General features: G+C 37.2%; 1 protein-coding gene across 2 annotated transcripts; it reads right to left on the bottom strand.

The window, feature by feature from the left end:
- LOC140145822 (uncharacterized) lies at positions 1–16,801 on the bottom strand. 2 transcript variants are annotated; one of them, XM_072167502.1, is made up of 9 exons: positions 16,672–16,801; positions 10,070–10,178; positions 8,557–8,712; positions 8,009–8,123; positions 7,154–7,330; positions 6,387–6,470; positions 4,344–4,451; positions 1,454–1,626; positions 1–1,229 (listed from the first exon to the last, which is right to left on the bottom strand). In XM_072167502.1, exons 2-9 carry the CDS (start codon positions 10,160–10,162, stop codon positions 1,041–1,043), a joined length of 1,095 nt encoding a protein of 364 aa, XP_072023603.1. In that variant the 5' UTR covers positions 10,163–10,178; positions 16,672–16,801; the 3' UTR covers positions 1–1,040. The 2 variants fall into 2 exon arrangements, with proteins under 2 accessions (XP_072023603.1, XP_072023604.1); XM_072167503.1 differs by lacking the exon at positions 16,672–16,801 and adding an exon at positions 16,560–16,666.
- Positions 16,802–18,621: the final 1,820 nt, after the last annotated feature.

Here is an 18,621-nt window from a genome sequence, read left to right as displayed (position 1 = left end):
AGTTCAAAGATATCAACAAATGTCATTATAAAAATAAAACTTCTAGAAAACGTTCTTATTACTGTTACTGTAAAGTACAAAAACTTGAGCATCATTTGCAATGATCACAAAATGTGGTCTAAATAATGACTTGTATGCAGTGGTAGCACCAGAAATTATTTTTTCAGGGGGATTTTGGGGAGGGTAAAGTGAATTTCAGGGGGACATGGGGGGGGGGGGGTAAAAGTGAATTTCATAGGGTATAAAAGAGTACCGGTGTATGTTGATCAGATAACATGTCACATGCACTGACACTAATCCCTGAAATTGAAAAGTATTTTCCCAAGTACTGTCTTCAAAATTCTGCTTCAAAATACTGAAATCAATGTAAATATAATATAGGGCTGACATTATATCTACTTCCTATTTTACTAAATTACTCATGGATGTATCAGGGGTCGTCTGTTGAGAGGAGGCAATGGTACAAATTTACATTGAGTGCATCATTTTTGCCCAATATGCTTCATAAAGTAGGGATTAGGAACGTACGTTGAACCAGGAATATCTGTTGAACCATTCCAAATATTCCTTTTAGGCGACGAAAAAAAGAAAACTTGTTCTACGGGCGGACGGACCTTTCAAGTAGGGTCGGTCGGGCTTTTTTTTGTTTTGTTTTTTGGAAATGACCCAAAAAATCACAAAAATCTGTAAATATTTGCAATTTGAGAAAATACAAAAAAAAATTGTTCCTGAAATTGTCGAAATTTGGGTCGGTATTCATTTGTACAGGAAAATTGTTTTCCCAATTTGTTCAATATCTGGGTCGGTCGGGCCCGTAGAACAGGGTTTTCTTTTTTCGTCGCCTTATAGGGACATTTGTGATAATTTATAAGCATTCAAAATTAAGTTCTATACCTCTCTCCCCCTCATACACCAACGAGTCGCTATTTCAAAGCAATCAAGTATAAATTCAGCTAATATATGACAGCTGCACGACCACCAAATTTTACAAAATCGGTAAGTCAATTTTCCAAAAAAATCTTAACTACACATTCCTCATCTTACTCATCCTTCTCAATATCTTCCTCAGATTTTGTGTCATTCCCCGACTCGGTGGTGGTGGCATCTTGAGTTGCAGCGTCTGTTTCAGAGTTGTTCTTGGTCAAGTTGTCTTGAAGTGGGAGTTCCTTTGCTGGGCTCCCTATGCTCGATGACCTATCACTGGATGTGTCACTTAGGTTGTTGTTGTCCTAGGGGCAAAACGTGTAGAAATTAAAATCTGTATAAATATATCCACATAGATTAGACCCGGGAGGGGCATTCCCACTTTGGAGGTGATGGGTAAGACCCCCTTTTATGTTAGTTCATTAAAGTACATTACAATCATGCAAGTAAAAATGTGAATTTTGTCAAAAATTTGAAGGCAGCGTCCTCAGCAAATGTTACCATTGCTTTTTTAATGACATAAGCTTACTTCTTTTTTCTTGTCTGGTTGACTTCCTCCATATCCACTCTCTGATCCGTCTTCGCTGTCTCGGATTTCCCATGGTGGGGACGCTTGGTCTTTGATCCGCTGGAGCGCAAATTTGTAGACTCCGTGTCCGGACAAACCTGTGGTAAACCAGAACTTCTCCACAGTGTACAATCCTAAGGTAAAATGTAAATAAAAAAGTGCAAAGATTCTGTTAATGCTTAAAATATTTTGAATTTCTATGACAAAAATTTCCCATTCAATTATATCAAATCCATTTGATGTTTACTAACATTAAATAACAGTTTGTCCATTTTTCGGAGGACGTCAACAGATTTGATCATCCGATTATATTCTTTCTCAAGAAAAACTGGTTATTGATAACTTTCATAGTCTTTAAAATATATGCGACTATACTCGGATGTTAAGTACCTTCCTCTCAGTGCCTCAAGGAAAAAATTGACCATTTGATCAGATCTGATGAAAGTCCTCTAATGAGATGGACAAAATATTATTGTGAGTACACATACATCTGCTTTGATCCACACACCTGACGAGTCTCTTCATCTTATCCTTCCCTGAATCCTTTACAACATGATACATCCCTCATTTCATCAAATGACAATCAACTACTTTGTACTGGTTCCTTTTGTTTTCATTTTAAACATAGGTCGATAGTCAAGAACTAAACATATTTTCCATGATTTAAATGTGCTCTGTTCATTGAGGTACATTTTTTCACTAACTATCGACCCATGTTGCACTAGATAGCAAATCACTAAAGAAAATTGAAATGGGAGAAATACCTTATGGCATACCTGCCAACATTGAAAACCTAGACAACAGAGTACATGGCGAACGTAGGGCGCGAAGCGCCTGTAGTATCGCCTCTGACGGCGGGGGGTCCAGGGGCCCGCTTAAGGGCCCTTGGTGGGGTCCAGGGGCAAAGCCCCGGTGGGGGTTGAGGGGGCGAAGCCCCCCAAAGCTAGAGGGTTTCTACACTGTAAAAACCCTTATGAGCCCCTTCACATTAGACACATTTTATAGAAAAACAACAAGGTGAAAATGAAGCCCTAGGCTTTTATACACTTTGCTAGCAACAATTCCAACACATATTTAATGACTACAACCTTTGATAAAAATGTGAAAAAACATTCTGGGACCTGTTTTTATAAGTTTGAAAAATATGCTTCCTTCACACAGAAAATGTGCTTTTAAAATGCAGTTTCCTATACTTTTGTACAAAACGATCATTCGTTGAAGCGATTTTTTGGCTTTATAACAGGGCCTAAGTGACTGATAGGACACTGATATGATGCACAATACAAAGTTAAAAAATTATTCAGAAAAAAAATCCATTTAACAAAAAACATGTCAAAGTTTTTGTTGACTTTGGAGAAACACTAGATGTATTCTGAAGTGCTAGGATCATTCACAGATGATTTGAAAAAAAAATTGGAAAACATTACAAAAAAATTACAGTTTGTTATCTTTAATTTGGAACCACTAACTAATGTTTACCTCTTCATCTATCACAATATTATACACATGCCTTATATTAAGTATGCTTGGACCAGGAGCTAAAATGAGCTCCTGGTCCAAAAGATGGCTCCTGGTCCTATAGTTTGTAGTGTAAAATATTGGACACACCAGGAGCCAAAACCTGGCAACCATGGGGTAAAAAGAGCCTGGGTGCCTGCTTAATATAAGCCTTGATTATACATGCATTGGTTTTCCATGCATTTTATAATAATATGTGCTAGATGAAGAGGTAAACATTAGTTAGTGGTTTGCATATTAAAGATAACAAACTGTAATTTTTTTGTAATTTTTTCCAATTGTTTTCAAATTAACTGTGAATGATCCTAGCGCTTCAGAATAGGTCCAGTGGTTCTCCAAAGTCGCCGAAAACTTAAGAAAAGAAATTAAAAAAATTATTTTAAAAAATTTTTTTTTTTTTTTAAATTTTTTTTTTTCTTCAGAAAATCGGAGTACTCCGATTTTCGGGGTTTAAAACTTCGTGAAATCGGAGTAACTCCGCTGAAAATCGGAGTAGTTGGCAGGTATGCCTTATGGGAAGCGTAACATATCTCCTCTGATATTCAGCTTAATTCTATACCCTCGGAACATTTCATTACGCTTCAAGGTGCTTGACCAAATTGACATCACGTAAGAAACGCACACATAACGTTCATCTATACACTGGCCTTCAGGCGCACCTTCTCAAATTTGTGATCTCAATTTCATGGGAAAAATATGGCGTGACACACAGGATAATACAATTGTGGTTACTTACAGAGACTATGTATGCCTGCTTATTTGGTACCCAGCGTACCCTGCACTTTGATGCACACCTTGCAAGGTGATGACAGACAAAAAAAGTTGCACTGATGCTGGTTTCATACTACCCTGCCGCTTGCCGCTGAGCGGCGTGGTGCACGCGTATTGCAGACAAACGGACACAATCAAGGCTTGTCATTGGTTGAAACGCCCTGCCGCTTGCCGCAGCGGCAAGCGGCAGGAAAGTATGCTGGAGGCTTAATTCCTCTAATAAAGAGGTGAATCTATCAAGGTCCACCACCACCCCCTGAAGAAGTGTTTGCGATCCACAGTTTGGGAAGCTCTGCCTTAAACCTACCACTTAATGGATGAAAATTCTAAATATTCATACTACTATACTATGATCAGCTCGTAATAGGCGCAAATATATTCGGTTTTTGTAACTGGCGAGTCAATAAAGTCCCAACTTACAGCCGCGTTAAGTCATAAAGCGCAGTTCACCTAGGTGCTGTGCCCAGCTGTGTGTACACCATTCTATATCAATCCACAGTGTTGAGTCATGCCAATTACAAGCTGATGAAAAGGAGTATACATACTCTTGCTGTTGGCTTACCGTCATAACGATATCCTTCGTCAGGGGCAAACGGGCTATGGAGTTTAAACCCACGGATCACTCTCACAGGACGACGATTCTCTACATTCTTACTGAGAGCCATATTACCTGCATTATAACAGAGAAATGAATTGGTTAAAATTACTAAACTATTTTTTAACTTGGCGAGGTAGTGACACAGGCTCAGAAATCCGACGCGAATCGATTCACGCAAAGATTCTTGTAAAACATCAACCCGGCGAATTCATATGGATTCGCGTAGTGCATTGGCAGTGTATAGAAAGAAAACAAAAAGTACCCAGCTTGAGTCCCGATTTGACTATTTATACTTCATTATTTAAGCAACTGAACCCCCAAAATAGGCGAATTATGGTATAATTTATTTAAATCATTAATAATTTGTATAATAATACTGATTTGAGAGGGCATTTTAACAGCAAAAACAGTCATCGGTTGCATGCCGATGTTTCATGAGCTGCCATCTTGGATGACTAAATCAGACTGTACATGTATGAGGGCAGTATTTTTTTTTTCATTGTGGAGTGGGATGTAGATTTGCGTGAATCAGGGATTCTCGCAAATGGATTCGCCCGCACTGCCACAGATTTCTAGGCCTGAAGATTTACAACCACACTGTATAATTCTCTAATGAATAGTTGAATACCCAGGAGGCTTTGCATTTTTGTAAAGGGTGGTATAGGAGTCAAATTTTCAACGAAAAAATCACTGCACCATTTTTTGTTTTGATATCGCATATGTACTGCTAAATACAGAAGTGGGGTTATGATTGGTCTATTGAATCATATCATAAAATTTCAGAACCTCATTTGTTGAACAAGCCACGTGAGATTGCATTCCCTGGACCGTTTCAGGCAATAATCAGGGTACTGTGCACATGCCCATGTCGGCTTAGACTTGGTGCCCTTCAAATCACTACCACCTAGACTTGGTGCCCTTCAAATCACTACCACCTAGACTTGGTGCCCTTCAAATCACTACCACCTAGACTTGGTGCCCTTCAAATCACTACCACCTAGACTTGGTGCCCTTCAAATCACTACCACCTAGACTTGGTGCCCTTCAAATCACTACCACCTAGACTTGGTGCCTTTCGAATCACTACCACCTAGACTTAGTGCCCTTCAAATCACTACCACCTAGACTTGGTGCCTTTCGAATCACTACCACCTAGACTTGGTGCCTTTCAAATCACTACCACCTAGACTTGGTGCCTAAATCACTACCACCTAGACTTGGTTCCTTTCGAATCACTACCACCTAGACTTGGTGCCTTTCGAATCACTACCACCTAGACTTGGTGCCCTTCAAATCACTACCACCTAGACTTGGTGCCTTTTGAATCACTACCACCTAGACTTGGTGCCTTCGAATCACTACCACCTAGACTTGGTGCCCTTCAAATCACTACCACCTAGACTTGGTGTCTTTCGAATCACTACCACCTAGACTTGGTGCCTTTCAAATCACTACCACCTAGACTTGGTGCCCTTAAATCACTACCACCTAGACTTGGTGCCCTTAAATCACTACCACCTAGACTTGGTGCCCTTCAAATCACTACCACCTAGACTTGGTTCCTTTCGAATCACTACCACCTAGACTTGGTGCCTTTCAAATCACTACCACCTAGACTTGGTGCCTTTCAAATCACTATCACATAGACTTGGTGCCCTTAAATCACTACCACCTAGACTTGGTGCCCTTCAAATCACTACCACCTAGACTTGGTGCCTTTCAAATCACTACCACCTAGACTTGGTGCCTTTCGAATCACTACCACCTAGACTTGGTGCCCTTCAAATCACTACCACCTAGACTTGGTGCCCTTCAAATCACTACCACCTAGACTTGGTGCTCTTCAAATCACTACCACCTAGACTTGGTGCCCTTCAAATCACTACCACCTAGACTTGGTGCCCTTCAAATCACTACCACCTAGACTTGGTGCCCTTAAATCACTACCACCTAGACTTGGTGCCCTTCAAATTACTACCACCTAGGAAAGATTAATCAAGTACTTACCTCTTGTTAGGGTCTGGTCCTTAGACTGTGGTGCTGTCCTTAAGTTCTTAGGATTAGCCTTGGTGCCCTTTAGATCTCTACCACCTAGAAAAGATTTGTCAAATTCAATGGTTATAAAATGATGGCAAAAAATGAGAGGAAAAAGTCTAACTAGAGTGACTTGCCTGGTCACAAATATAATACCAGTTTTATACACTGTTTAGAGCTGACATGCTATGGCATGGAAATTGACGATTTCCATCACTTTTTCTTTGAAACAGGAACATTTCACTGACCAGTTTTATAATAAAGAATTTTGTAAATATAAAGAAACATAAAGAAACTGTAAAATTCAGCCAGGCAAAAAAGGAGTATAATCTAGACCCATCACTGAATTTCGTACCCTAAACAGAAACTTGCAGGCCTATTTTACATTGTGCTATTAGCCTACCCTTTTAGGCAATGAAGCCTGAAATTTGGAAGGACCCTAACACGTTTCTCAATGTTTAAATCATACACTTTCCCACAAAATTGGGTTTGAGTGGTCCCTCACCAATACATTGGGATTGAGTTCCCCCACGGTCACAACACATCGGGAGTGTCCCCACCCCCACAACACATTGGGATTGAGTGCCCCCACCCCACAACACATTGGGATTGAGTGCTATCACCCCACCCCCACAACAGAATGGAAGTGCTGTCATCGCACCCCCACAACACATTGGGATTGAGATACCCCCACCCTACAACACATTGGGATTGAGTGCCCCCCTCCCACTCTACCTCACCTTCTCCAGTGAATGTAAAGCATTCTCCGAGATCCAAATCATCCTCGTAACCTCCTGACAATGCAACTGAGTAGCACCCCTCCTGCTCGTTTCCATGGATACCAGCAACTGTTGGTCTATGGATACCATCTTTTGAGCAGTCCAATCGCATGTACCAGTGGGTTCCTACTTCCACACCTGAGAACATACAAAGAACAATGACGACCATTTTAAATTTGTTGTTTAACTCTCTCCAACCAGTTCTCGACTGCAGACAAGTTTTAAAAAAAATTATTCAAAAATTAAGAAATTGTATCTTTTCATGACCATATTTGTAATCAGCATGAAAAATGCATTAAAATGAGTACAAACAAGCAAAGTATTGGTTCAGTGGTTCTGGTAATAGCTCTTGATATTGCTAGAAAATATCTTAAATAATAATAATAATAATAATAATAATAAAACAGCATTTATATAGCGCATTGTGAATCTCAGATTCCTCAATGCGCTTTACAGATTTAAAAACTACCAAACTTAATTTACAATATATGATTTTAACTTAAAAATTATACAAACAACATTAGAATGGCAAGAGTAACAATAACACCAGTGAGAGGCCCACCGACAAAATCCCCAAGGGGGACTGTCGGTGCACCTCACAGATAAAAAATACAGTTTTACATAAAAAATGAATGCTTCCGAAAGCACTGCACGTACTACGCGGAGGGAGTGCGCGCCTTTGCAATTATACAACATTTATGCATGGCTAGTAATTTACTAACGATTGCTCTGATTGGTTCTCACTATCTAGGAGTGTATGAAGCTGTATTCTTCTAGAATCAGGAGTGAGGAAAAAGAATTATTACATAAACCTACCTGGAATAACACCAAACGAGTTTTCTCTTTTGACTGGTTTGGGTTTATAATCGGCATCTGCATCTGTTTCTGCTTTGTTCAACGCTTCATCAACATCAGCCTTGCTAGGGGCAGTCTGCAATTTAACAATTGTTTCAATTATAATATAATTAAAGCCATAATATTATTATTTCTGTCAGATTTTTAAAAATGATTTGACATATCATTTTACACTCCGCAGAAATCTTTTCTAACACTTACGCACTCAATCGTCGCCTGTTTCACATACCGTTGTATCTTTGATTTTTTATTGTTGTCGTCATCTAATTGTGATGAGATACACTGTAAAATTAACTTTATATATTAAATTTGAGGTATTATCACAATATTACCTCATGTCCATTCATGAAAGACATGCATAAGAAGGAATATTAATTTGGGCTCCACAAAAAGAAATTCCTTTTTTAAGAAAGTAAAATTCTCACGCCTTAAGAAGCATGCTGAGCCTGAATTATAAAACAATAATATGAAATACATGATAATTAAAATTGCACAAGGCAGTCCTTTACCTGTCCTTGCAGCCTCCTTGATTTCCTTCTTCCCAGTGCATAATTGCTACCTTGGTCATCAATATTCACTTCCTCAACCTTCCTTGCTTTCCTTGCAGTGTTCTCTGTTGGCCGCTTCCTCTTCACTGGCTTCTGGAACACATTGTTTGCCTTAAACTGTATGCATGGAAATAGAAGCACAAATCAAGCAAAATGAGTTGGAATCTGTTGGATGTAGGGAATATTGATTTTAAGATATAGCCAATAGTAGTACTGGTATTCAACTTCCTTTGCATTTTGTTGTTCTGAGCATCAAAACACACTTCATTTCTTATCAAGTGTTGAAAAAGACGTTCAGTGGTTGCTGAGTGTATTTTCTGGATCAGATACATAAAAGAAACTTGTTTAATGAATGAACTCTCTCCATGTGGGTGTCGACGCAGATAACAAGTTTTAAAATGTCTTTAAAAATTCAAACATGTCAGAATTATACATTTTTATGATCATATTTGGAATCCGCATGAAAATGCATTAAAATGAGTACAAACAAGCATAGTATTGGTTCAGTGGTTCTTGAGATAGCTTTTGATATTTAGAGTAGGGGTAGGTTAAACAGCCTTTTAAAAAGGGTGATGTTTCATATTTCTTAGGGAACATGCTTATTTGATGCAGTATGATCTCCTGAGCATTTTGACACCATTTTCATCCAAATCGGCCAAAAAATGAGTTGCATCAAATAAGCCTGTTCCCTAAGAAATTTGAACATCAGGATTCCTTAAGGGCTGGGGTATGAACGTTGGACAGTATTTATTTTGGGACATCAGAGCATCAGACATATCGAATTGCATTCTGAATACGAAGAATGTCATTCTGATATCAAATAATTTTGATTTTTTGAAATTAGCAATTTAATACACATTTTATGGCAAATCATTAAAATTGATATTTTTGATATTTAACAGTACTTGAAGTAAACTTTATAAATCTGATGATTTATACTTAAAGTGTATGTAGGTGGGATGAAAAGCCGACGATCAATTGAAAATTTTGACTTCAGTATTGAAGATATGGATTTTTTTCCCAAAACACCAAAAAAAATTAGGTCTTTTTGGGAAAAAAATCCATATCTTCAATATGAAAGGTCAAAATTTTCAATTGACCGTCGGCTTTTCCTCCCTGCTACATACAATTTAAGAATATATCATTAGATTTATATAATTTACTTCGAGGACTGTTATATCAAAAATTTGAAAAATATCAAATTTTTATAATTTGTCATATAATTTGTATTATATTGTGATTTAAAAAAATGAAAATTATTTGATATCAGAAAGACATGCTTCAGATTCAGAATGCAATCTGATAGGCCCGAGGTGCTCTCATGTCCCACAAAAAATACTGTCGAAACGCAATAAACGCTCATTTTAGATCCCTTAACCCACCACTATTTAGAGAAAATATCTCAAAACTTCTGTTGAAGCCTATGCCTACAATGTAGCACTCAGAGCATTAATGAACTTCTCACACAACTTACTGGTTTGAATATGCCCAATTGTTCAAGAACTTTCCTGTTCTCTGCAATGTTCTTGAGACGTTGCCTCTCATACGCTGATAACTCGGCAGGCATGGTGACTATCTGTGTTCTGGAAAGAGATGTTCAAAGTGTAATGTCAGATCAATACAGGGATTTATAATGTCTGATTTACATCCACCGACCGATGTAGAATTCGGTCTTCAATGTTTGAAGACTTATGAATTTGAATCATACATGTGTAAAACTAATCTGGGCAAATTGCAAAATGGCATGCTTAAAATGTGTACCCCACCCCCTTTTGGCCTGCCAAGAGAACCTCTCCCCCCTCTCAGCCTACCAAAATTGCTTGCCCCAAGGGTGTCGCTAGACCAATATGATTCGGGGTATAGGCCTCAGCATGTTTTGCCGACGCAAAATATTTTGTAAATTGTAGACCCAATTTTTTTTTAGCCAGGACGGCGCTCAAGAATCTAAAAAGTGGGGGAGGGGGTAACGGTCTTGCAATTTGCCGACAATCACATAGCTTTCACTACAGTTGCCAACAATCACATGGTTTTGATGACATGACAACAGTCAATTTTTGCTGTCAAAAATTGTGTATTGGGGGAGTCATGCACTCCCCTCTAGCTTACGACCCTGCTTGCTTGTGAAATATTTGGGAGCCCAATTTGAATTTTGAAACCTTAAATAGTTAAATAGATTAATGCTAAATTATGCAAACTTCAGATTTTGAACATTTGCCTTGTTTTCCTAATCCTATGAAAGAAAAGCCTTTTAGACCGCATTTTAAATTTTAATACCGGTAATTAAAAAGTTCCTGGTACCTCATGAATGTGTGCCAAAAGTCTCATGCCCTCCGCTTTGACTTGTCAAAATCTTTCTCCTCCCTTTGCTGTGACAAAAATTGCTTGCCCCTCTTTTTGCCCAACCAAACATCATGCCTATGGGGGGTGGGGGACTTTTTTACAGCCACCTAAAGTAAAACTAAAGGGCTGTGAAAATGTATGTGTACCGGGTACCCTAGGCCTAAGGTGAATTCCCAAAATCATGGTCTGCCCCTTTCAACATGCCAAAAATCTTTGCTCGCACACCCAGTCTCCCTTTCGACATGCCAAAATATTTTTGCCCCTATTCGACATTCTAAAAAAACTTTGCCCTTTTTTCATGCAAAATTCAAGAACTCTAGCTTTGAATTTACACACTCGTGATAGTAGGCCTACATGTAAACACAAAATAGGCTACACATTTGAACCTAGAGTCCATTGCTATGCTACATGTAGATCTCAGCTTTGACATTTTTTGCCAGGGATGTTCCTTATCATTTTGTTGCTATTTAAATTGGGATGGTTTGGTAATTTGGTTGCTTATTTTGAAGGCTAAAATTTAGTTGAAGTGCGTTTTTTATATGATTGATCACCTGCCATGATCGGCTGCATTTACATCCCATCAATTGAACTTCCATTGCTTAACACGGCTGGTGTCATGCCTTGTCAATTTCAAAAGCAGTGACTCGAGCCTCAAATGTGAAGATCGCACCATATCTGACGTAATTCTGTGAAATTTGTAATTCATGAATTCTCAGCAGCGTCACAGCGTGGCAGGATTAGGCACTTGAAACTTGATTCTGAGTTTAGCGTCGCGTCCGTCGCCCGCGTTATGAATTTTGTGCCGCATTTGAGATGTAAAATCTGAAAATAATTCATTATTTTGCAAATTACTACTAAACCAGAAAGAAAATTTGTTCTGCAAAATTTTTAAACCCCTTTTTTTTCAATTTGAACCCTTCAAAAACTATAGAAAGCCTTGGGGGTGGTGCAATAATTATGTGTACCCCGGAGGGTGAATTATAGGGGGGCAAAGATTTTTGGCAGGCCAAAAGGGGGGGCAAGCATTTTTGGCAGGTCAAAAGGGGGGTCAAGCGATTTTGGCAGGTCGAAAGGGGGGCAAGCAATTTTTGGCACAGATATTTTGGGCACTGCTTCTATATTATGCCCTAAAAGGCGTGAGGAAAACGTTAGGAACACGTTCAAATATGCAAAATTTCCTGCTCGCTGCGCTCACACTATATGATAAGACAATTTAAGGTTTTAAATTCGGGTTCCCCAAAATCTTGCATGTGTAGGGGGGGGCAAAGATTTTTGGCACATCAAAAGGGGGGGCAAAGGTTTTTTGGCACGTCGAAAGGGGGGGGGCAAAGATTTTTTGGCACGGCCAGAGGGGGGGGCAAGCGATTTTGGCAGACCATTTTGAGAATTCACCCCGGGTACACATAATTATTGCACCACCCCTGAGAACTATATGAATCCATCTAAATATTTTAGCATTAAAAATATACAGGGTTTTGACCCTTGCTCTATCCAATTATTTCAATTATACCTTTGGGATATAATTAATAGACTAGTAGAAGAGAAATAAACCTAGCCAAAAATGTTTTTACCAGATGGACATTGTTGATGTTGTAAATAATGTAACTAGGAAAGACCTAGTTTTGACAAATTGGTGCCAAAAATTTATTTCATAAAGTTCTGCAATCTGCATGATTGTTATTTTGTATTTAATGAGTCAACCCCCCCAATTTCCCCTGTCCTCAAATGTATACAGAGAGGTTAGTCCAAATTGGAGTGAAGAAGACTGGCATGGTATACTTCGGAATACCGTACATTAAATTTAGTTTCTTTTAAAACTTGAAAAACAAAAAACAAGATAATTATACTTTAAATGTTTGTGTGTTTGTGACATTATAAAATTATTGCGACTGGCGATACCCAATTAGAATGAACAAAAGCGCATAAGCATTGGTAACTAAAAGGCCGCTGATAATGAAGCCTTGAAAATAATGAATAATGAATTCAAATAGTTGCCTCATTGGAAACAGGACGGTTCGCACCCTTTCAATTTCGGACCCGTGCACTTTCGCCCCCTTTCAATTTCGCACCCGTGCACTTTCGCCTTTTTTTAAACCGCTGGGTAATGTGCTGCTGTTGATTGATGATGCACGATCGATCGCTTCAACTCCCGGCGGTACAGTGGGGTGTTGTATGTGTATAGTATTGGTCGACTTTTGAGTGTTGATTGTCTGTGTTTGCAGTACCGGTACTGGGTCCAGCGTGTACAAAAGCAAATAGTAGGCCTATGTTGATGGACTCTCCGGTTCGATTGAATTTAATAGGCCTATATTATTACGATATATTAAATGTGCTTCACTAAAGATTGGTATTCATTATGTTTTTTGATTTGTTATTTTGTTTTACTTAGGCCTATTTTATTTTATTTCATTTCTATTTTATTTTATTTTAAGCCTATTAATTATTTTTATTATATTATTATTGTTGTTGTTGTTGTTGTTGTTGTTGTTGTTATTATTATATTAATTATTATTATATTATTGTTATTAGAATTATGTTACCTTATTAGTACTTTATAATAGGCTATATAATTTAGTATTCAATTATTTATGGCCTATAAAGTATAAAATTTATAGGGCCTAATATTGATATGGCCAAAAATATGATGGCTTATAATTTATAATTTTATCCCATCTTTATGTTACCGAATTGATCTTCTTTGACATGACACTAATGGAAAAAAATATTTAGCAAATTTCTCAAAGACAAATGCGCACAAGCAAAACAAATGCCTGCAGCAGCTTTGCGATAATGCTGTGCCGACTTTCACCACCTTTCTTCACCATGAGTATTAGCTGCCACTAGTACGCCGAAAGCGCCGGGCGTGACATGGGTTCAATCAATGCAATGGTAGCCTACGGTGACTAGGCAGTAGCACGCATATATTCGTCTCAGAACACACCCGTACCGGATCGATTGCTTGACAAGTCCCCGGGCCACGCGGCCGCGTGATTGTATAAAGTGTGACTCCTTCAACCCATTATGTAATGAATGACTTACGCGAAAGCGCCGGGTATGGTGTGGGTCCAATCAATGGTAGGGTACCGTAAACAGACACGCAAAAGTGCCATATGCCTCTTGACGTACGATCGTAAAATATTATTAATCAGGAAAGTTTTCTGTTCGCTTTAATGAGAAATGGTAAATAATAACCAAATGTTTTAACTTTTGTCTTTTAATGAATGATGTATTTTGTCTGTGTTCTTAATTAATTTAATATATATTTCTACAAGTGTTACGTAAATTGTATAAAACAAAGAAATGTAAATACTTTTAATGAATTTTGATATATTTGATGTATGATTTTTTGATGTTTATGCATTTTTATGTTTTTAAAAATTCTTACATATATAGGGCTTATGTATAATTCTACAAATTGTTATGTATATTGTTTTTATGACACAGAGCCCTGTAATAGCAGATTTATCTGAAAGGTAGCCCTGTATAAATATGGTTTTAATAAATAACATAAAGTAAATAAACAAATTTGTGGAAAAATGCTATCCAATTCTGCATTGTAAATGATTGACATTTATGTGTTCATGATTCATTTTGTTTACTGGCCTGTCAATCACGGACTCATTATGACGATGCTTTATTAACATCACGGCACATCTTATATCTTAATCTGCTAAATATGCCGACAATTTTAAGGCGGGATGTTTGAACTCGAAGATGTCAATAATGTAATATAGCATCTATTTCTTAGATAATAAAGATCGTGTAAAGGAGATGAATTTCTTTCTTTATTTTTCTTTTCTTTTTCCTTTTTTTTTTCGCTTTTTATAGTGCCTTTTTTCTTCTTTTTTTTAATCAAGAAAGCTGCTTTGTCTTTTGAACCCTGTTTTGTTTTTGGATGTTGCTGCACATAATAAACAGTTTTAAACAATCAATTTATTTCTATCAATTAGATTTGTTCAGTTCATCTTAATTTCTTTGGATTTCGTTTTTCTTTCCTTTCTTTCTTTATTTCCTTTCTTTCTTTTTTCGTTTGCATGATCAGGCTATAGGGGTCCGACGCATAAATGACATCTATCTTAAAGGAGTATTTCGTGATCCTAGAATCATCTTTTTATGACATTTTTTAGTAGACATGGTAGATATGCTTGAAAAAATCTTATTCCCAAAATTTCAGTTGATTCCGATTTTGCATTATGCGAGTTATGCATGACTATGTGTATTACACTGCTCCATAGGCCACTGTTGTAATTTCGTTCTGGTACACCAGAACGTAATTCAAAATTGACGATATTTTTGCTAGACTTAATTAAATCTGCAAGAATTATTTTTGGACATAAACATTATGTAGCCAGAGGTTTCCAGTGGTATAAAAATCTCAATTTTTTTGAGAAAAGTGAGGGATAATAATAATAACAACAACAACAACAACAACAACAACAACAACAACAACAACAACAACAACAACAACAACAACAACAACAACAACTTTATTTATACACGGTAAAACATGTTCAATACAATATTTATCTTCCACATGTCCGTGTGGATATTAAAACATTACTAAAATATGAAATATAAAAGTTTGTTAAAAGATAATTATAATGCAAAAATGTACATAGACTAATACAATATTTCACTAAGAGACAAAAAATTCATAATAAATGAATATGATAAAAATAATCTGCATTCATCCTCATATCATTGTTATTCTTCTTATTATTATTATTATCATATTATTATCATTATATTATATTATTAAATAAACTTTGTTTATATTATTAACATTGTTATTATTATTATTATTATCATATTATTATTATTATCATCATATTATATTATTAAATCAACTTTGTTTATATGTTTTGTGTTACTCCCCCATTGGATGTTGTGTCATACTTTCATTGTTTTTAATTTTATCCATTGCTTGTTGACACTTGTATCCTTTTGGATCCATCCTTTGGTCGTCAGTCGGACCAAATTTTCACTGTTTTTATACATATTATAATTAATAATTAAATATAAATTTATTATTATTATTACTATTTATTATTATTACTATTTTTATCATTGAATTCTAATTATTTCATTATTTTGGGTAAGCCTGCTGCTAAAATATCTGGCCTGTAATATATACTGAGAGAAAAAAATCGTTCCTCTATTTTGTTATAAAATATCCTTTCTTTCCTTCCTTCCCGGGTTTATCATGACTTAATAAGTGCATGCCCGACGCCCCAGCACTATAAACATACTACGCCGCACCGCCGGAGTTCAAGCAATCGATCGTGCATCAATCAACAGCAGCACAATACCCGCGGTATAAAAAGGGGGCGAAAGTGCACGGGTGCGAAATAGAAAGGGGGCGAAAGTGCACGGGTCCGAAATTGAAAGGGTGCGAACCGTCCAGCATTCGCCTCATTATGAGCTGAAAAAAATGGGACGCTAAACTCAACATCAAGTTTCAACAGCCTTACATGAAAATGCAAATCATTCATGATATGCAAGATATATAGTGAAACCATGTTTGACATGGTGTATGCTCTCAGACGCACCGAGTGAGACTTGTATTAAATGTATAAATCACTCAGTGGTAAAAATTTAAAATTAAAAAGAAAGTTTAAGCTTACCTCAATTTATTATCAAAATGCAGGTCCGGGACCCGTCCTGGTCCTGGAGGGTTAAATGTATGAATAATCTTGTGTGGTAAAATGTTTTTTTTTTACTTTATATCATACTTACATTAAATAAATTTATGCTGAAAATGCTTCAGAACTGTCACTGACTGTCGACTGCAAAGCCCGTGTGCGTGAAGTCAGTTTGCAATCACACGTGATTTAAAATACCGATCAGCTGATCGGTCTCCAATTTTCGCGGGAAAAGTTTCAAGCATGCGCAATGTGCGTATGTGTATGGCAAGCCTAGTCTCGCGGCCAGACTGTATGTGGCTATTAGGAGGATCGACGAGTGTCAGACCGACGCAAACTGGCTGTGTAGGAGACTATGGCAAGCCAAAATGCACATAGTTTATAGAAATATGCATGAGAGATGAGATACAAAACTTTAAAAGCTTTTAAAGTAGGCCTATTGTATGAAACGTCCGTCTGAATTTATCTTTGTTTTATCAAAATATCGTTTTAAAACCAATGGGGTTCTTTGTAGAACCAAAAAGTTTTTAGCTAATAAATGGTTCTTTTTCTTAGCTTGTAGAACCAGTTTCTGAGCTTTTCTGAGTGGATAGTCGATCAGAAAAAGGGTTCTTTAGCCAAGAAAATGATTTTTAGAACCAAAAAGGGTTAACACTCCTTTTCACTTTTCTTAACGTTGAGTTCCTGAATTAATGAATTTATAGAATGTTCATAGGCCCAACTTAAATATTTAACGGGTTCTTTATAACTTCAATGTTCTTACAGAACTTAAACATTGCTTAGGGTGCTGTATACCAGTTACCATGTAGGCCTACCAGTGGCGTAGATTTCTTTTGACATTGGGGGTGATGGGGTTGGAAAAAATTCTTGAAGTGAATCCAGCACCTTTTGGCGACAGAATAAAGCTTAATTTATACTCCATCGCGCGACGAGCCGGCGCGCTTTTCGGCTCAAGTTTATGATAGGCCTACTGCGATAAAGTTTACAAAACTGGTGAAATATGAGCTAATATGGTACAACAGTGGAAAAAATTCGCGGGAAGCGAAATTGGTACTTCACTTTTTAGGCTAAACTGGCCAAATATGAGGTTAATTTGGTCAGAAACTAGACTTCTCCGTAGTCCACTTGCCCATTTTGCATACTCTGGCTATTACATTTAAGCATAAAACTCTGATTTACGGTAGCCTACCGGTATACAGCCTGTCTCAAAAAATTTTTGTGCAAGTGAAAAGCGCCCTCTGTGGCAATTAGAAAATACTGTTGTGACATGATGCTTATATCAACGTCAGGGGCGTAGTCTTAGCTCTCATATGCCGTTTGTTCTGTTCAATTTGATTGTTTTAATCTCAAGATATGTTTAGTTAACAACGAAAGGGTAAAATCACAATTGTGCCACTTTTACTAGGGAAGATCAAGAGGACTGTACATGTAAATCAATGATAGCATCAAGTTTATCAAGAGTTCCTTCGTAAAATCAAAAGAACGCATCAATTATACAACAATAAAAATAGTTTTTTTCTGTTTTTGCACTGTTTTATCATAATACAGGTATTATGTGATTCTTTTTTTCCACTTAAAACAGATTAAAAGAGAATTAGATAGTTCACATTCTGTTGTAAAATTAAATACATGTGGATGTCAATGATTTTATCATGGTAAATACTGTTTTCTTTGTCACTCAAGACATGAATGCTCAAAAACAAACAAATATTGCAAACTTATAGGTTAATGAACGTGTATTATTTGTTGGGAGAGAAATAAGACAAAATAATGCATGCGCGCCGATGTTGATGGCTGATGCGTCTTATGCACGAGCCCCGACGGGGGAGTGCATTAGACGCATCAGCTATCATTGATTTACATGTGCAGCCCTCTTAAACATGGTAAAAGTGGCACAATTGTGATTTTACCTTTTTGTTGTTAACTAAACATATCTCGAGATTAAAACAAGCAAATTCAGAAGAAACGGCATTTGAGAGCTAAGGCTGCGCCCTTGACGTTGGATAAGCATCATGTCACAACGGTATTGCCGTACGGGCGATTT

This window comes from Amphiura filiformis, chromosome 2 (genome assembly GCF_039555335.1).
Source record: "Amphiura filiformis chromosome 2, Afil_fr2py, whole genome shotgun sequence".
Classification (NCBI taxonomy): domain Eukaryota; kingdom Metazoa; phylum Echinodermata; class Ophiuroidea; order Amphilepidida; family Amphiuridae; genus Amphiura; species Amphiura filiformis.
The sequence above is the reverse complement of the archived record's forward strand: the minus strand, read 5'-3'. Positions and strand labels throughout refer to the sequence as shown.

Coding starts and splice junctions, on each gene's coding strand:
- LOC140145822 (XM_072167502.1), bottom strand. CDS start 10,162: ATGCCTGCCGAGTTATCAGCGTATGAGAGGCAACGTCTCAAGAACATT. Junction 4,452..6,386: donor GGACCAGACCCTAACAAGAG/GTAAGTACTTGA, acceptor GTTATAATGCAG/GTAATATGGCTCTCAGTAAG. Junction 1,230..1,453: donor AACCAGACAAGAAAAAAGAA/GTAAGCTTATGT, acceptor TTTTGCCCCTAG/GACAACAACAACCTAAGTGA.